Source organism: Mus musculus, chromosome X (assembly GCF_000001635.26).
Source record: "Mus musculus strain C57BL/6J chromosome X, GRCm38.p6 C57BL/6J".
NCBI classification, from domain to species: domain Eukaryota; kingdom Metazoa; phylum Chordata; class Mammalia; order Rodentia; family Muridae; genus Mus; species Mus musculus.
This window is the reverse complement of record NC_000086.7, coordinates 105,099,388-105,120,377: the sequence shown is the minus strand read 5'-3', so window position 1 is coordinate 105,120,377 and position 20,990 is coordinate 105,099,388. Positions and strand designations below refer to the sequence as shown.

The 20,990-nt window shown below is 39.2% G+C and overlaps 1 protein-coding gene across 9 annotated transcripts in view; it reads right to left on the bottom strand.

The window, feature by feature from the left end:
• Nucleotides 1–3,283: 3,283 nt before the first annotated feature.
• Nucleotides 3,284–20,990, bottom strand: part of Pbdc1 (polysaccharide biosynthesis domain containing 1) — a 37,364-nt gene continuing 19,657 nt past the window's right edge. Inside the window, exons 6-8 of one of the 9 annotated variants that reach the window (XR_386928.4) lie at nt 15,090–15,274; nt 3,953–4,064; nt 3,362–3,551 (exon numbers count right to left, since the gene is read on the bottom strand). Coding sequence is in view for 7 of the 9 variants with exons in the window: in XM_006528265.3 (XP_006528328.1) it covers nt 3,857–4,064; nt 15,166–15,274 (317 nt within the window). In the remaining 2 variants the exon portion in view is untranslated. Of the gene's footprint in view, nt 4,065–15,089; nt 15,275–20,990 lie in introns of all 9 variants that reach the window. The other 8 variants (XM_006528266.3, XM_006528268.3, XM_006528269.3 and 5 more) reach the window with 8 other exon arrangements.

Sequence of the window (20,990 nt, the reverse complement as noted above, 5' to 3'; positions counted from 1 at the left end):
GCCGCAGTCCGCGCAGGCGCAGTTGGGCTCTGCGACAAGGCGACCCCGCCCAACCCAGCCTCTCCCGTGGGTTTGCGAAAGTGGACCTGGTGATTCTGCACCAAAACTGCGCAATGGCAGGAGGGAGGCTTTGATAGGAGACAAGGAGCTTGGAGCAGATGGGTAAATGGAGGTAATACTAGCTATTTCTCAAGAGTCAGGGTACCTACTAGAAGGTTTCTACCCAAGTGTCAGGTACTTGATAGATTTTCAAAATTGCATCCTAAGGATGCATTGGGGAAAATGTGCGTGGCGCATGGAAGGGTGCAGCTTTCATCCCCTCCCTTGTCTCCTCTGTCATTTTCTCTATCGAAACCTCTAATACCTCTCAAATTACTGCCCCTTCTCCAAAGGGCTGGGATTTAGTTCTACTTAGGAAACCTGTAGCTAGCTAGAAATTTTCACTGCACAGTCCCAACCCTTACCAATGTAGAAAAATGTAATCTCTTTTGTGGAGTCCTTCAATAGTGCTATTCCAACCACACCCAAAATTAATTATCCTAGGACAGTTAGTTAGCACCATGGGGTCTGTTAGAAAAACTCACTGTCAGGTTTTGAAAACTGCAATTAGCATGGTTTATGGAGGCAAGTCTCTGGGAAGGTTTCTATTAGTTACTAAAGAGCTACTGGAATATGAGCCAGCTAAAGCACAGGAAGCTGTCCAGAATTAGAAGGATAATGGATAGAAGGAAACATTTGGTTTCCTTATAGGGCCTCATGGTTACCTATGCTGCCAGTATTCTGCATGTTTCTGTGAAGTTAATCTTGTGTAGCTTTGTGCAGTACCAACTGGTTTTAACAGAATCAATCATATGGTGTCATATTCCAACAATATTTTATGTTATCCACATTGCATTCAGCACATGGGTCCACAAAATCGACTATGGGCCTATTACAGCATTACCTAAATATGTGCATATGATTAGCCTCTGAATCTTGGCTAATGTCTATGGTTAGGAGAACAGGCTCATTTTCATAAGTGAAACTTGTGGAGGAGCTTTCCCAAAGATTCTGCTACAGTCTATTAAAATCAAGCTGGTGAGAAGCAAGCCCAGAATGCAGTTAAAAATGCCATGCTATATTCTGCTGCAGCAGAAGACACGTGTACATTTGGGGAGTTGAGTGTTCCTTCTTGTTCACATTAGTGTGCATGAGAGTTCATGTTTCCTAATGACTGTCAAGCACACACAAAGAAGGGGCTCTTCCATGTGCCTGCACTAGAATTAAAAGAGATCACAATTTAAATAAAGTTGTTAATTTAATAGCTGCACACAAAATTATACCATGTACAATAGAACAGTCACATATGGAACACTCAGGGGTGGTCACATTATTTAAAAAATAAACACTAACTATCATACATTTGGCTTATTTCTGTTCCTTCTTATCATGACATAGCTATGTTTCAGTGAAGGACCACCTGCTCTATCATAACCACTGACAAGGAAACTCTTCTAGAGAGCTCATTTGTATAATTAAAAACAGCCTTTAGGATTCCTCCCTGGAGGTATAGCAGCACCAGCACACCAATGTATTTCTTCCCAAGTCAGCTTGAACACTATTATTCTCATTGCTGTATGTGAGGTGTGTGCTGAGAAACAGCAAATATTACTTGGCGAAGGCTGGACCAGGAAAGTAGAATTGTAATCCACAGCTTTTAGAAACCTCTTTAGAAAATCTACAATAAACCTCCCTGGAGCAAAACCAGATACACTCACCTGTAGCAAACCAGATCCTGTGAGATGTCATTTTGCTAGCATTGGTAATGACCTAGGAAGCTAAAGAATAACTTCTGTAACAACCAGCTCCAAATGTCCAGGACTTGATTAATAATTAACAACTTCCATAATTTTTGTGTATTCTTCTAACTTAGATCCAACAAGAGACAGTCAAATGGCCAACTCTGAGAAATGACACAGGATGCCTGCCCCATTTCTAGTTAGCTGCTCTGCAGCTTCCCCAAGTGCCAATCTGTACATACCAGAATGTACAGCTACCAACCTGTTCGTGTCAATCTGTACATACCATACTTTCCCACTCATTTTCTCACTCCTCTATCTGCCATTGAGTTTCTGCTGAAACCAAAATAACAATGGTTGTCTCCTTGCTACAGTAAGCCCTGAATACTGCACACTGATCTTTATTGCTTCCACTATGTATTATTTTAGGATCACTCAAAAACACTCATATTGGAACTGGGATGTGGCTCAGTGGTAGAACACTTGCCTAGTGTAAGTGAAGCCCTTAGTTTGATCTTTTCCACCACCACAGGAAAGCAACAATGATCAGAAATACCCTTTAAGTACCTGCCAAAGTGTTATTGCTATTAAGATTTAGTGGGCCTAACAAATAGCTATAAGTTGACCATTTAGATAGAAAATCACCTATCCTAACACCAGAGAGCTGTTAAGAGTTCTCCATAGAATCTAATATGTTTTTCTAGTAAGAGCCATCTTTGTGGTAACATTTAAGAGCTTTGATTATTTAATATGGCAGCCAGCTTTTCAATGGTTGAAAGTCAGTTTCGATTGAATATTATATAAAACTTACAGTTGGTACTGTGAGAAGTTAGGCTTTGGAAGAACATTTAAGCTGGGTATGTGCAGTGTTTTATCTATTCATATTGTCAGTCATGGTCGAATCCATAATCAAGTACCTCTAGCCACTTAAATACTTTTTGGTATCTATAAATGGGACTTATGGGGGAGAGGGGAGAGCAAGGGAAACATAACAAGAAATAGGGGCAAAAATTGTAGAGACTTACATTGTGTATAATTATAATGATCTCATAAATGTTACATTTTTATTTTGATAATTCTTCAGGTTTTGTTAGTATTGGCTTTGGATTAGAGGTTTTTTTTTGAGACAGGGTTTTACTATATATAATAGGCCAAACTTACCTGGAACTTGTGATCCTTCTGCCCCAGCCTCCAGAGTGCTCAGCTTACACGAGCTACCATGTTTGGGTTGGATTACAACATTTTTAACATGCTTGCACCAATCAAGAGTATCTCAATTATAACGTTGGTTACACAGTCTGTATGTACATTTCTTAAATAGTATTTAAAACGTACTGAGGTTTTATTCATTTGATGGCAGTAGTTAATAATAGGAGTTTATTCTAATTTGAAATCAAAGTTAGACCATAGAACTTAGAAGTAGTTATGAGCAGAAGTGATATCTTAGAATCCAGACCAGCCTGAATGCTATGAATAGAAAAGGGAAAAAAAAAGGAACTCTGGCCTTAGTAATGATGACCATGGTTATTTTATTAAGACTGCCCAACCCAAATGCCCAACAGTGTGATTTTCTTTCTCCTTAATACATTCACCATTGTATGCCCCTCTGCTGACTCTTGTCAATCGTACATTGCCAGAGCAATCAGCTGATGGATATGTAGGCAACAGTGACCAAGGTACAATCTTCTGAAATAAGGAATGGATACACTAACAGAGTAGAATCAGAAGTCACAGAGAGCCAGCACTGGAGGGTCTGGTTTCCTGGATAATATCCTGTCCAAGGAGATACCAAGAAAGGAAGAAATGAAGATAGATTCCACAAATTCATTCCAAAACAACTTTTTAAAAAAGCAGGTGGAAATGTTTATTTTATATATAGTGCAGCTTTTTACGTAATATGAAGTATTAAATAATAAGACAATTTATTTCAAAGAAGCCAAGTGCTTAATGAGAGAGAAATAATTACAAAAATTTTAAAACTTTAAATTGTTAATTAGTACTGTATGACGTAAATTGGAAGCAAAGAAAGTAAAATCACTTCACATGACTAGACCAGGGTGCACTGAACAGGGCATGTCTTAATTGAATGACTTTAAAGGTTCAAAGCAGCACACAGCAGTTACAAAAGATTTCACACCGAGAACAACACAGAAATCTAAAATTAAAAGCCATACTCGAAGAAATCGTAAGTAGATCCATGCATATTTAGGGAAGACTGGAGAGGGCAGAGGTGTATCACGAAGCCAGAGAACTGGATGGCACCTCATCCGTGAAGGGGCTTTCATGCTAAAAGAAGAAATTTGAATTTTATTCTGAAGTACTGACTTGTTTCTTGATATGTCAGAAAATGTCAGGCTGTTCAAATATAGTTACATATAACTTTGGCCAACCTAGCTCCCAGAGAGCAGAATCCTGCTCAGGGTGAGGATCTACTGGGTTCACATGCAGAGCCCTGGATACTGCATGTTCTTCAGACAGGAAGTGCCAGTTCATTAAATTCTGCCTTAAAGGTTGCTGAAACTATGTATAAAGACATTAAAGCAATGCAGTGCGCTAAGAAAAGTCATAAATTCAGTTCCTATTCTAAATATATCAAAGTAGTCTTAATGTCAATGAGCAGAACTCAGCTGTATATGCAAAAATTATACAAATAACAATGACTACAATTAAAAAATAATAATTACATGTGAAGGTGCTGGTTTTTTTCTTCTACCTTCTCTCTATATGCATTTACATACAGAGATGCAAACACAAATCTAATAACCTTTAGAAGCAATCTATAAAAATAGGTGGACATATCTTGTGCTAATTTTAAAATAATGTTCTTTTTTCCTTTTTATTCATTCTTCAAACACAATGTTCTTATTAAGCAGAGTATAGTGCAAAAAAGTACTTAACAGGTAACATTTTTCTATTATTTACTATAAAAGATTATATTTAAATGTCATAAAAATAATTAAAATATCCTCACAGACTAGATTCTGTCAATCATCCACACTGATGTCCACAGTGATTTTCTTCTCTTGATAAAAGAAAAATCATTGAGGCAAGATTTGGTGACATGAACTGGAAAATTAGAATTTGAGTAGAAAAGTCCTATCCCAGGGCAGGAGGAAAAGTGACAGTAGAGAATTCTGTTGACAGTCAATTCAGGATTACACCATTTAGAGTATTGAAAAGTCAAGATACAAAGGGTGCTGGGTTTTTATGAAGAACTTTTCTTCTTCCCCCCTCCTGCTCCCCTTCCCTCCATCCTCCCCTTTCTCTCTCTACCCATCCCTTTCTGTTTTGTCTTCTCGTCAATGTGTCCACATTTGGCAGAGTGACAGAGCAAAGAACCTTGCCAATCTTACTTCCAGTACTAAAGAGAGATTAAAGTTTAAACTGAGAGCGAAGGACATGCACATCTAGGCAATTCAAGATAAGACTTGGTCCTGCCCACTCTAACTCACCCTTGTCTCACCCTGTGAGGTGATCTGACAAGTAATTACAACTGGGATGCCTCTTTCTAAGGCTAAGATCTTTTTTTCTCCAAGCATAAGATTCCTAGGAAAATTTCCATTTCTTTGGGGGTGCATTGTTCAAACAGTCTGATAGATGGAAAGACACATTGCTCTTTAGAATATCTTTACCTCTGCTAGACTCATTACAATTCACCTTTTTGTTTTAACTGTCAATCTTAAAATACACACACACACACACACACACACACACACACACACACACACACGAAACAAGTGTAATAACAAAATGGCAAATAGGCATCAAGTGCCACGTAGTCATGCATGAGAACCATCTTTCATCATTTCCTAGCTTTTGGTTAGCTTAGAAAGGCTTGGCACACAGTTCCTTAATTCTCACTACTTCAACTCCATACATTCTACATTGCAAAGATAATTGGTGAATCCTAATTTTAGAATGACTGAAAGAAAAAAAAATTTTTTCGAGACAGGGTTTCTCTGTGTAGCCCTTGCTGTCCTGAAACTGACTCTGTAGACCAGGCTGGCCTCGAACTCTGAGATTCACCTGCCTCTGCCTCCCAAGTGCTGGGATTAAAGGCATGTGCCACTACCACCTGGCTAAGAAATTTCTATTTGACAAAAATTGAATTACCTTTAATGTATGGTACCTTCATAAGCTTAAAATACACACACACACACAAGGGGTATGTGTGTGTGTGTGCATCTTGTCAGAATCATAACTTTTTCTTTTATTGAAAAATAGGTTCTATTTTCACATGATATATCCTGATCATGTTTTCCCTTTCTTTACTCCTCTCAGTTCCTTCCTACCTCTCCTCCCATTTGGATCCATTGCCTGTCTTTCCTTAGAAAAGAACAGGCCGGGCATGGTGGCGCACGCCTTTAGTCCCAGCACTCGGGAGGCAGAGGCAGCCAGATTTCTGAGTTTGAGGCCAGCCTGGTGTACAGAGTGAATTCCAGGACAGCCAGGGCTATACAGAGAAACCCTGTCTCAAAAACAAACAGACAAAAAAACAAAAAACAAAAATCCTAAACAAACAAAAAACAGAAAAGAACAAGCTTCTAAGAGATAATAATAAAAAAATAAATGATAACATTAAAGTTGGACAAGACTATCAGACAGAAGAAAAAGAGCCCACGACAAGGAACAAGATTCAGAAAGTCCTCCTCACTCCCAGAAGTCAAACAGCTGAATTAAAGCCTTACCTGGTATTAATTAGCTTAAATGTAACTTAATTAACTGTCCAAATAAAATGACATAGAGTGGCTAAATGGATAAAAGCATAAGATCCAATAATATGTTGCCTACAAATAAGTCATTTTCCTATTAAGGGCACACATACACTGATACACTAAAAGTGAAAACATAAAAAAGGTTATTTTATGCAAATAGAAAGAAAAGCAGAGTGGGCATGGCTAATATATCAAACAAAATAGACTTTAAGAAAAAAAAAATTCAAAGAGACAAGCTAACATCATTGTGGCCAAACATGTAACAGTTGCAAATATAAATGCACTGAATTTTGAAGCAACCATTACAGGGAGGAATTACTGAATGTTCTGATGGAAAAGATAAAAAGGAATATAACAACACTAGAAAACATAGATATGTTCCAACAGCCTGCAGATAATCCAGGCAGAAAATCCAAAAGGAAAGAGTGGAAGTAAATTATACTTCTGACTCCATGAACCTATCAAGCATATGCAGAAGGTGGCAAGTGGTAGGCTTCTCAAGCACTTGCAGAACATCCTCTAGGATACAGCATTATATTGTTGTGTGATACTATTCCTGGGGAGATGTGCACAAAACGCCTACTCACCAGAGATGGGGAAAGGACAATAAACAAAGTATGGCGATCGCCCAAGTCCAACTTAGTGAGCCAATAAATGTTATCGGGGTTACTTATAGAAATATGGGTAAGGTGTTAACATACAGGAGCAAAAATGATGGAAAAACAGCTAAACGACCAAAGTTGCAGTATGCTCACAAAAGTACACTACACAATCTGCAGGCAGCTCAATAGTGCATTTTCATGATAAAAACGCCCAGTGCTACAACCATAAGATCTCAGCAATGTTGTTGCCTAAACAAAAACTGCATAATGAAGGCACCAGTCTACACATGCAAATGAATAGGGAAGATTTTCCCAAGACCCCACCCCTGGATGAAGAGCCCCACCCCCACCCCCCACAGGGTGGGAGAAAGACAATCCAGGAATAAGCCACCTACACAAATATATGTACACACACAATTAAAAAAGGGGTCAGGAATTTGAGAGAGGAATCAGGGCTAGAAGGAAGGGTGGTATGGTGGTTTGAATGAAAATGGTCCCCATAGGCTCCTAGACAGTGGCCTATTTAGAAAGTATGGCCTTGTTAGAGGAGGAGTGTCACTGGGAGTAAGCTTTGAGGTTTTAAATGCTCTAGCCAGAACCGATGGCTCTTTCTGCTGCCTGATGGTTTGGCTACTTGTGTAGCACCATGCCTGCCTGGATGCTGCCTTGATGATGATGGACTGAACCCTCTGAAACTGTAAGCCATTCCCAATTAAATGCTGTCCTTTATAAGAGTTGCCACAGTTGGGGCTGGAGAGATGGCTCAGCAGTTAAGAGCAGCGATTGCTCTTCAAGAGGTCCCGAGTTCGATTCCCAGCAACCACATGGTGGCTCACAACCATTAGCAATAGGATTCTGCAAACAGCTACAAGTGTACTCATATACATAAAATAAATAAATCTTAAAAAAAAAAGTTGCCACAGTCATGGTATTTCTTCACAGCAATAGTAACCTAACTAAGACAAGTGGAAATAATGTCAATACACTACTCATATATGATAATCTCAAAAAAATTAAAATAAGGAAGACTTTTAGCAAGTTGCAGTAACTTATGTTTACAATACCAATACTCAGAAAGCTACAGCATGTGACCTGCCATGAGTTTGAGACCAACTTGGCTATATAATGAATTCCAGGCTATCCTAGACTACAGAATGTAACCATGACCAAAAATAAAAATAAAAACAATCAACAAAACACTTTTAACAAATTAGGTACATCAAGAATGTACCTCAACACAGTAAAGGCTGTGGATGATAATATCATAAACTACCATCCTATTCAACATTAAAAATTTGAAAAGCGCCGGGCGTGGTGGCGCACACCTTTAATCCCAGCACTCGGGAGGCAGAGGCAGGCGGATTTCTGAGTTTGAGGCCAGTCTGGTCTACAAAGTGAGTTCGTTCCAGGACAGCCAGGGCTATACAGAGAAACCCTGTCTCAAAAAAAAACATTTTTCTTTTTGAAAAGCTTTCCCTGTGAGATAAGAAACACAGCAAGGATAGGAGAGTAGGGAAGGATGGGAGGGTAGCTGACAGCATACTAAGGGGAAGAGCTGAGGGGAGGTGAATATGTTCAAAGTACATTGTACCACTTCTCAAAGAACTAATAAAAATATTGTTAAACATTCAACTAAAAATGTAATAATGATTTAAATATATAATCTGAAATTATACAACTTCTACTAGAAAATACATAATCTTAAACTATACAACTTCTAGAGGAAAATATCTATAGCATTACTCTGTGAAACATATTTATATGACCCAAAAGCATGGCAAGAAAAGCAAATATACACAAGAGAAATTGTATGTAATTTTTATATTTTATTAGCACATATTAATTGTATATAATGGGCTTCATTATGACATCTTCACACACGTATGTGTTGTATTTTGGCCATATTCTCCCTTGTCCCACTCCCATTCTTGCTCATCCCCTTCCTCTTTCTAACAAGGGCGTCTTTTCCTTCACATACGTTGTGGATGTGCCATCAATGGGTTTCATTAATATTGTTTACAGGAGTGTAGATGAAGATTTCTTTAGGTGGGGAGGGGTTGAATGACCCTTTCATAGGGGTCACCTAAGACCAGGAAAACATGCATATTTACATTACAACTCATAACAGTAGCAAAATGCCAGGTATGAGGTAGCAATGAAAATAATTTTATGATTGGGGGTCACCACAACATGAGGTGTATTGAAGGGTTGCTGCATTAGGAAGGTTGAGAACCACTGCTCTAGAGCAATATGGTATACTTTATGGCTACACAACTGAAGAAAATGTCCCTCTCCCAGTCTCTCATCAGCCATTATCTAAGATATCTTAAGGGAGGAGTGAGGTTACATGAACTCGCCTTTCCATGGCAGAGTGTTGTTAGGTCCAATGTTGTGGAAATACTGATAACTGCAGCTACTATGAATTCAAGAGTGAAAAAGCCATTTCAAACCCAAAAGTCAGGGTTCCACCACACTCCCTGTCCACTCTCCTACAGCTCTTACATTCCTTCTCTCCCTTCTTCTGCAACATTCCTTGAACTATGGAGAAGGTGTTACTGATATCCTGTTTAGCTGAGCATTCAATAGTCATGTACTCTCTGCAATTACAACTGACCACCGGAGCTAAAAAAGCTTCTCTAACAAAAAACTGACAAAAACACTATTGTATGAGTGTACACATAAGTATGTAGAAGGCAATTTTGACATGCACATCATGTCCTTTTAGTAAAACAACAACAGAAGCTATGACCTCCTCAGCTACAAACTTGTGACTCACTAAAAAGTACCAGATGTGATTTTCCACCTATAGGTGGGCATCAAACCCTATCAAAAAGTGGTTAAGAAGTATCCTATTGTGGTATATTCTGTAACCCCCAAGACTTAGGCAATAGAGGCAAAAGGATGGAAAGTTCAAGGTCACGCTCACTATATAGGGAGTTTGAGAACAGCCTGGACTACATAGACTCTCTCTTTACTCTTCCTTTCTCCCTTTGTGTGTGTGTGTGTGTGTGTGTGTGTGTGTGTGTGTGCCAAACCACTTCAAAAGGAAGAAACAAAATAAAAATTTAAACACAAACAGCAGATTTAAGCAGACATTTCTCAAAGAAGACACAGTGACCATCAACAAATATTCAAAAAATGTTCAACATCATTAATTGATAAGAAAATGCTAATTAAAAATATAATCAGGGAGCTAGAGAAATGGGCCAGTGGCTAAGAGCCCTTGCTGCTCTCCCAGAGGACCTGGATTCAATTCGCAGGACCCATATGGTGACTTACAACCATCTATAATCCACTTCCATAGGATCCAATGCACTCTTCTGATATCCAAGGGAACTACATCCATGTGGTATACAGACTTATATGCAAGCAAAACACTCACACGTTTAAAACAAAATTTTTAAAAGATATAAATAAAGCAATCAGATATCACCTCATACAAGTTAAAATGGCCTTTATCATAAAGATGAATGATAAATGAGCATTGGTGATGCTGTAGAAAAAATGTACTTTTTGGTGGGAAAGTAGATTGGTACCAATATTATAGATAACAATATGAAAGAGTTGGAAAGATGGATCAGTGAGTAAAGTTCTTGCTGGCCACATATGCAGACCTGAATTCTGATTCCCAGCACCCATGTGAAAAACCAAGTCTGATGCCATGTGCTCTAACTACAGAGTTGGTGTGGGAACAGGGTAGAGATGCAGATCCTGGGCGCTTGCTCATCAGCCAGCCCCGCTGAAATCACAAGCTTCAGGTTCAATGCGAGGCCTTGTCTTCAAAAACTAAAGTGGACAGTTGTGCTGCTCAGTTTTTATTGTCAACTTGACAAAAGTTCGAGTCACATGGGAAGAAGGAACCTCAGCTGAAGCACTGACTGGATCAGATTGGCTTGTCGGGCGGTGGGGCAGTATCTTGGTTGCTAATTGATGTAGGAGGGCCCTGCCCACTGCAGGTATGGCATCCCTATGGCAGGTGGGCCAGAACTGCATTGAAAATGCTGATTGAGCAGAAGCCTATGAGCAAGCAAGCGAGCGAGCAAGCAAGCAAGCAAGCAAGCAAGCAAGCAGCATTCCTCATTTGTTCCTGCCTTGAGTTTCTGCCCTCACTTTACTCAATGATGGACCATGATCTGGAAGTAGAAGAGGAAATAGATACTTTCTTCCTCTAAGCTGATTTTGGTCAGGGCATTTTATCACAGCAACAGAAGAGAAACTAGAACAAAAATGATAGAGGAAAAGACCAGACACATGCGCACACTGGCAAGTTCGACAGCATTTACATGTACAAATACACACACTCCAAAAGAACACTCAGTATGTTACGAACATGCCTGTACTGCTATAGTTGCAGCATTACTCTTTCCAGTCAAGATAAAGAATCATCAGCCTGTGCCCATTAAGTGGATAAAGTTTGTGCACATGTGTTTATGTGTCTACATTTGTGGTCTTCAAACACACACACAAAACTGAAAGAATAACATTTTGTCATTGATAAATATGAAGTCTGAAAGCTATTCTGCTAAGTAAAATGAACCAGGCACTGAAATACTAATGCTGTATGAGCTCAGTCATATGCAATAATTTGGTAACAATTCATAGAGGTTGAGTATAGAATGCTAACCACCAGAGGTTTAGGGGTAAGCAGATAAGAGAGGGAGCAGTAAGTTTGGGATCAAAGGACACAAAGTTACTCTCAGGGAGACTAAGTTGAGACTATTTGAAAAGCAGAACGACTATAATAATAGTGATGTTGTGTATATATAGAAGTAATACTAGCCGGGTGGTGGTGGCGCACGCCTTTAATCCTAGCACTTGAGAGGCAGAGGCAGAAGCAGGCAGATTTCTGAGTTCAAGGTCAGCCTGGTCCACAGAGTGAGTTCCAGGACAGCCAGGGATATTCAGAGAAACCCTGTCTCGAAAAAACAAACAAATGAAAAACAAAAACAAATCAAAACAAAACAAACAAAAAAACCCAAAACAAAAACAAAACAAAAACAAAAAACAAAAAATGTAATCCTAAATTTCTAATACCTGACTATAAAAATAAGAATGGTGAAATGACATTTGTTACCTTGATTTAACCGTTACATATTGTATACATGTATTAAAACATAGTACTCCATAAATGTATACAATTATCATTTGTCAATTAAAATAATATTGTTTTAGAAAAAGAAAACCTAAGCTGGACATGGTGTTGCACGCTTTTGAATCCCAGCACTTAAGAGGCAGAGGCAGGCAGATCTCAAGGTTTGAGGTCACCCTGGTCTACAGATCGAGTTCTAGGACAGCCAAGGCTACATACCCTGTCTTTTTAAACACCTGAACCCGGCAAGAAACAAAACAAAACAAAACAAAACAAAACAAAACAAAACAAAACAAGATTCCTTATGATATTCTGCTATATTCATAGACCAGAGAGGCTTCATATAGTAACTGATAGGAACAGATGTAGAGACTCACAGCCAAATATTAGGCAGAGCCCAGGCAATCTTGTAGAAGAGTGGGGGGAAGGGTTGTAGGAGTCAGAGGGGGTCAAGGACACCACAAAAATATGGCCCAAAGAATCAACTAACCAGGGCTAAGAGACAGGACAGACAATCAGGGAGCCTGTATGGTTATAACTTAGGTCCTCTACATATATGCTATGGTTGTATAGTTTTGTGTTCTTGTAGGATTTCTAACCATGGAAGTAAGGGTATCTCTGACTCTTTTGCCTCCTCCAGCCTTGATATGAGGGTTTGTGCCCAGTCTTATTGTAACTTGTTATGCCATGTTTGACTGATATCCCTAGGAGGCCAGCTCTTTTCTGAAAGAAAATGGAGAAGTGGATCTAGGGGGAAGGGGAGGTAGGGGGAGGGACTGGCATGAGTGGAGGGAGGGGAAACTGTGGTCAGGATGTAATATATGAGAGAATAACAACAACAACAACAACGAATGTATTAGCTAAGACACAAGTATTTATGAATTCTTTTAAAACCGCATTCACTAAGATAGCACTATCCAGTGGATGTTCACTAATGAACAGAAGAGCCTTGTTAATTCTTCCTTGTCCATAGTTAGCCTCCAATTGGTAGCCGCTTTAAGCACAGGCCATGCTGAGAATTGAGTAGTCACATAATAAGAACTGGCACTCCTAAGATAGACCACTTCTTTAATATTAGCCTTAGCGAGTGCTGTGGCATATGCATCACTTTTACTAGTCAGGAAGGTTTACTGATTTGTTTTTTAAACATAAAAATTGATTTATTTTTATTGTATGTGCTTGAGTGTTTTGCCTGAATGTGGACTGCATATGTGGCTGGTTTGAGGAGGCCAGAAGAGGGCGCTGGATCCCCTGGAACTGTTAGGGACTGTTGAAAACTGCCATGTTGGGGCTTGGGATCTTCCTCTGGAAAAACAGCCAGTAAGTACTTCTTAACTGTTGAGCCATCTCTCCAGCTCCCGTTAACTGATTTCCACCTGACAGTGACCATCAGTAACACAAACGTTGTCAAAAGAGGCCACCTCCTAACTGAGACAATCTATTCGGATAACTGGAAAGGGAATGATTTCATTGATAACAATCAGGACACAGATATATCGCCTAATGAAACTAGGTCAGTTTTATAGCTAAGCAGACAGTCATCTTTATTATCTTTTTCCCAAACATGCGGATTCTTAAAAGGATTCATTTAAATTATGAATACTTCCTGTGCTTAGGGATGATTGGATATCGGTGTCCAGTAGATGCAGCCAATATTGTCTATTTTGGAACCCAAACTACGATTATAATGTGGTATAAAAAGTGGTTGTCTGCTAGGGATACTTACTTCAGCTACCACTAGTTCCATAAGTACTGAAGGGTCCACTAGAATAAATTAGAGGCAGGCTTGAAGTTAAGACTTTCTGAAATAGAAACCTGCTATTATACTCTAACTAAAAAAAAAAAAAAAAAAAAAAAAGCAGTGGAATTTGCCTACTGGTTTAACAGGTGTCATCTAAGTGAGCTAGCTCCTCTTTGTCTCTCAGAGCCTTCTGTCACCTTTCCTCTCATCTCTAGGCTCACAAGTTAAGCAGAGCCTTGGCTGTGAATGGTTTGTTTGGCCTAAGAGTGGGATAGTACATGGTCTGCAGTAACTGTGATTTGAACCAAACAGAGTATTGTTTATCAGAACTAACAGGCCACATTTGACTCTGAGTTCACTTCTCATGAGTTTTTATTAAATCCAGAGCAGGCACAAATCAATACTAGTATAGAAGACCCTTGTGAAAAGAAACCAGATGGGCTGAATTCAGCCTCCTTTGGACTTTCCACATGACCATGCTACACAGCACATTCCAACCTAGCCGACTGAGGAAACTCTGACTTTAGCTAGCAATTTATACTGGCCATTTGAACAGTCTGCTATGAGGCCTTATATGAGGTAGCAGGCCTCCAGACTTTTACATCACATCAGCTGAACCCACAGAAGTAGAAAGTGGAAGGGTGGTTAGCAGGGGTCAGGCAGTAAGGGGGCCTGGAGAAAGGATGGACAATGATGACACACAATTGCAAATACATAAAAGGATAAGTTTAAGGGATCTATTATACAACATGATGAGCATTGTTAATAACAATATACTGCAATCTTGAAAAATTAGGAAAGCCAAATAGAGAGGGAGATATCTCATGTGAATACCAATTACTCCTTTTCAGCTCCAGTTATTGAAACTTGCTCCTAACTAGATGCAGGCCATACAGCTGGGTAGCCTCCTTTTGGCTTGATTCCACATTTTAAGTAGTTATGGAAAAAAATCTGAGCAAGTTCTAGGACTGCAGACAATAACAATCATGCCTGATATTTTTAAAAAAATTTTTTAAATAGCTGGACACACACACACACACAGAGCGCATAAATTATCTTCATCACTATCATGATAATATACTGCTGCCTTTTCCTACAGAGGACAGCAGTTTTCTTCTGCCAACCCCTCCCCTCTGGTTTTCCTCACCAAGCCTAAGATCATACCTTATTTCCACACAGTGTCCTGATAAAACACAGTCTATATAGCAAAACCCAGCACACAACTGGTGGTTTGGCGCACCCGTGCAGATGGATGGTCATCTCTGTGGAGTCCTCAGAGGGCCAGGAATAAAAGTTGTTATCCTTGGTCAACTTGAGGCTTGACAGAAGCAATGAAGGCTCAGTATTCTCTGAAAGAAGGATGAGATTGATGCCATCTGGAACAGCAAACTCAAGTGCAGCCAATCCCAGGTCAACTCTTTACGAAGGTACCCACTCCAGTTAAACTTAGGAGCCTGACCTCGGCTTCATTTTGTGACATTTGGAATGAGGATTTTCTCTCTTTTCATGGAGCCTCAAAGAGTCAGTGCAATTGCAGGGAGGTCCTCTCATCTCAGTCCATTTTGAGGACAGCAGGCAAGCCACTCCAGGCTGAGAGACAAGCATTCTCTTATATTTTTGGTTGTGGGCCTAGCCTTTAACGACTGAGCCATCTCTCCAGCCCAAGGCAGGCATTCTCTATCCTATTCAGGCCCACTGCCTACCTAGTATGAAACCTAGGCAGGCTTACTTACTCCCCTCTTTAGACAGTCACTTCAAACCAATTCCAACTGTACGAGTGTTTGCAAAACACGGTGCTACTACTTGTCAGGTTCATGAGGTACAAGGAGAGACCAGAGTACACACCAGCACAGAACATACATATCTAACTGATGCATACACATCCCAAAAGGTAAGTCCCAATCATTTATAATTTCTGCTAAATATTTTCCCTTTTGACCAGATAAACTCCTTATTGTGACCTAACTTTCTCCTTCTCTCTCCTCCTTTCTTTCCTACTTGCTAGTTTCAGTAATGTAATTATGTTTAAGGGAGAGAAAAGATGACCACAAGGTGGCAGTAGCATACAATAAACTTCATGTTAGCAACATGGACAGGTGTCGTGCTGACAGTGAGAAAGTACTGGGCTAAAGGGGGTGTGGGCTGTCTCAACGTGGAACCTTCCAGGGGCTATAGGTGAAAGATAACAGAAAGGAACCAACCCAAAAGAAAGGGAACAAGGGATCTTCATGGGGAGACGCGAGTCAGAGTAAGATGGAACGTCAGACTTACATGTTCAGAAGCAGGAGGGAATCTCTGGAGGCCAGTAGTAGCTTGGAGTCTTCTAGCCCAGGACTTATCTTATTTTGGGTTAGCAAATGTTCAGTGCAGTTTCACAATGGATATACAATGCCTAGTGCCTGAATAACTAGAAATCTCTGTGTGCTACACCTGTAATAATTGGATATATACATATCTGTGTTTAGAATTATCAGGCTTTTTATGGCACATTTTAATTTCAGCAAATATTAATTTTTAATGGGAAGTATACACCTGGCTTTGTATTGTTCCAAAATTATCACAAAGGCCAGAAGTTTTTTATGTGATTTTGATGCAATTGTAATTAAAGTGAAGAAACCAATACACATATTTTGATAGAAAGTGTGTCACCCAGGTTGCCCTTAAACTCAAGATTCTCTGAATGCTAGAAACTCAGGTGGGCCACTGCACCCAGCAAGTAGTAAATACTCTTCTCTAGTGACTGGGATACTCATCTGCAAAGACACCCATGGGTACAGATTCTCTGTGAAGCATATTGCATCTTCAATGCAGTAAATTTTCAGAGTCTAGGCTGTTCTTTAGCATCTGCTGGTAATTTGGCCCTCTGAGAAAAATTACAATATAGCTACCAAGACTGAAAGTTAATATGCACCAAGTAAAGGTGAAATTCTATTGTATTATTATCTGGCAATTAAAAAAAATCAATATTTGGAAAAAAAAAAAAGAATTATCAGGCTTTTTAAAGCTTACCCCACAACCAAGAAGTTTTTGAGCTAATGGATTCTAACATCTTCTGAATAAGTAAATAATAGACAGCCAATATACAGAAGTCCCATCTTTAGCTAAATCACAAAGGGAACAGCATTCAGAGGTGGAAAGGGAAATGGAGATCAAATGTTCTAAGGTCTTCAGAGTATCTGGGAAGAAGTGAAAGGAGCAATTTAAACTAATAAATCAATCACAATAATAAGTATAAAGATGAGGCTGTATATCCATTATATATAATATAATAACACTTCATATGTCTTTCAAAATTAGAGGCTTAAAAACTATTTTATAAGCTCTCTATTCTGTGGGCATGAGTAACTAGATATGGGACATTTTTTTTTTTTTTTGGACATGGTCAGCCTGCAATTACTCCACAGTATGTGGTGTCTTTGAGGAAATCACTCAATCTACAAAGGAGTACGTAGGATGAGCTAGCAAGGGTCACATATATGGCACTTTTCAGCTAGTTTATGGGGGTACTCTGAGCATCATTAGACTGTTCTCTCAGGATCATCAGTATCTTCTAGAACAAAACAGAAACTTCTAGATTTAAGATTGGACTGCTTGGTTGGGCCTCAGTGGGAGAAGATGCGTGTGCCTAGTCCTGCTAGGACTAAATGTCCCAGTGTGGGGTGGTATAAGGGGCAGAGGCCCCCTTGTCTAAAGAGAAGGGGAGGGGGTAATTGAGGAAGGGATTTGTAAGGGTGGGACTGGGAAGGGGTTTTAATCGGGAAGTAAAGTGAATAAAAAATAAATTATTGATGAAAAAAAGACTAAGCCTGGAGTCACAATAATATTTTTTTTGCTATGTTTTTTTCCCTAAAGCAAGTAACAAAGACAACATAGATTAAAGATGTTAAGGAGCCTCTCCTCCTCCTCCTCCTCCTCCTCCTCCCCCTCCCCCTCCCCCTCCTCTTATAGTACTATATATTGAGCCTAGGATCTCAATATGCTTAGGCAAGTGTTCTGTCACTGAGCCATATCCCTGGCCCTGTGGGGATGTTTGTCCTGAGAAATGCTGTTTTAAACTTACCTACACAATCAAACTTTCACTCAACCACACTAATAATATGCTTTGAGATCATTTATAACTATGTACACATTCTGCCTACATGCGACATATTTAACCTGTTCAGACTTAACTGACCTCTAAGAAAACCACTATAATCAATTACAATGCTTTCAACACCCTGATGTACCATGTTTCCTATTTTTCCTTTGTGAGCCATACGTACCCTTGACTCAGGAAGAATGTACTTGTGCACAGCATGCGGTGGCTAGACCATTCGATTGAAAACAACCCTCACAAAACATCAAGAAACATGCTGAACTCAACAGACAGGCATAGATGATAACATGTTTCTGGCTTTTTGTGCTATTCTGAGTCAATAGGACCCCAAACTAATTTCCTCCCTTGTGAAACTCCTATTCATAGCTTCATATTCATGTGCTGTTCATAAACAGAGAAGACAGCCTTTGTCTAGGAGTTCAGATCAGTGGAGAGAGAGCAGTATGTTCCTGAACAAATCCTGCACACTTGGTTAACCTACAACAAGGGTCACTGTTTTTGCTTTTGCTTTGTGCCAGAACCCTTTTTATTTTTAAAAATTGAAACAATCTTGCTAAGTTAACAAGGCTGGAACTCACATCACACACTGTGGCCCAGGCCTTTCAGTCTCCAGGGCAGCTGGGATTTCTACCTGTGCCAGATCAAACTCTTGAAGAATGGAGGCACATGTGCAGAAACAGAGGGGAGGAACTGGTAGAGGCCATCACTAGAAGCTGAAATAAAAGCTGGTGCAAAGATATATGAGGGCTAATCGGACAATACTTGGATAATTGAAACAAAATTTCAGAAAGGTAAATGCAAGAGACAGAACGTGTGACAAATAGAAAGCAAGCAGTACATTGGAAGTTTACAAGAGAAAAATCTAATGGCTATATTAAATGCAGTTATGCTACAGACTACAATAAGAGCAATAGCATGAAATTACAAAAATAAAAATGTTGCCTACAGGAAATATTATCCTAAATATGAGGTTATAGAAATCTTAAAGGTAGAAGGAAAGAAAAATATATCATACAAACACTAATAAAATTAAGTTTTGTGATAACAATAACATTAGGTAACATGAGCTTATTTAAATAAACATTATAAGAGATACACAAAGACATCATAAAATTGTCACTGCATTATAAAGAAAGCTATTCTAATTCTGTATACTTTTAGCAGCATAACGGTATATTATATTAAGGAAAAATTGACATAATACAGGGTAGCAGAATAACATTCTCTCAAATATATCCACATCCTAATTACCAGGACCTCCACATATATTCTGTTTTATGGAAAATAAAGAAATTAATGTAGTGGATAAAATTAAGGTTGCTAATCACCTGGTCATAGAACCCAAAAGACCCAAGATAATCTCAAAAATAGAAGAGGGAGGTAGAAGCAACAGCACGGCACTGAAGAATCCTCTATAATGAGCTGACTTTGATTCTTTTTGCGAGGTCCATTTTCAGTTTTCAGTCCATGGTGATTTCCTAAGTGGCTTGATCATGTGCCCACTAGCAGTAGATAAGTGTTCCTCTTGTATTTGCACCAACATAAAAGCAATCATGTTAAACAAGAAAAGCCACATGTGTATGTCTAGAAAAAAAATTAAATCTACACAGATTAAAAAACAAACAAACAAACAAACAAACAAACAAACAAGCAAAATCCCTAATTGTTCCCTCAGCATGGGGTCGAGAGAGAAATGGTGAGTGACTAATGAGTGACTAATGAGTACAGGATTTGTTTTGGCTGTGATCAAATGAGATTGTGAATAGTTCTAACACTGCTGAACATTATATTAGATGTGCCCGCCAATGAAAGAGGGGAAAAATTACATAAGCTAAAGGCTAGAAACAACTGTTTTATTACTTGAGAATAAATGATTAGAGGATACTATAAATTCACAGAAGCCAAAGGAGAATTTGTTAGGCAGAGCACTAGAGCAGAAAAGGCTATACAGCGAGAACTCCAGGTACAAGAGGGACCGAGAGAGGGCCCTCCCCACTCTGGGGCTCAGGTTGGCCTGGAATTCATGGCAATCCAACTGCATAAACCTCCCAAATGCTAGGATTCCAGGGGTGAACGCCATGCATTTGCAATAGGTTTCAATTATTCAGCTTAGCACTGATTAGTGCACCCATGCTGATTCTATTGGAAAAATAGAAAATAGAATAGAAAAAAAAAAAACAAAACCCTGTAACCAATATAGGCGCAGAAATGACCAACCATCCAGAGTAGGAAATTTTGTTGGAAACTGTGTTAAGAAATCTAGAGGGTTTTTTTTCCCCCTCAGAAGAGGGAATTTTTTTTTTCTAAAATAATTGTTACTCTACCTTCATCTAAAGAAGCTTAAAAGTAAAGCCCAAAGAGATCAAACTGTTTTAAAATAAGTTAACTTAATATGAGAGCAAACGCCAATATTATTTATAGGAATAACATTTTCAAACACCACGGAAGTCCCTAGATGAAAATGAGTCCTTGCACAAGTCGAAAGTAAATGTCAAAGCAGCATTATCAACTGGCTGAACTTTGAATGTGCATACACTGATTCCTAAGTAAAGGTCGCAGGCAGACGGCACAGAGTTTAGACACCGGCTCTGTCCAATACTTGGTGAACAATAACTTCTATTGACACAGAGGCACCTTCAAGGAAAGCAGACTAGAAATTTGAAGACAACTTGAAGATAATGACAGAATCGATAAAACAAACAAACAAACAGACTAAAAAACGGATTATCAACCAAAAGAGTGGTGCAGTGAAGAGCAAAAACCAGCAATAATCCATAATTCTTATTATATAGTATTGAAAAGCAGAAGTTTTTTTTTTAATTTAAAAGTATGGCAAATAGCTGGGCATAGTGGTGCATGCCTTTAATCTAAGCACTCAGGAGGCAGATGCAGGGTTGGAGGCCAGCCTGGTCTACAGAGCAAGTTCTAGGACAGGCAGGGCTGTTACACAGAGAAACTGTCTCAAAAAA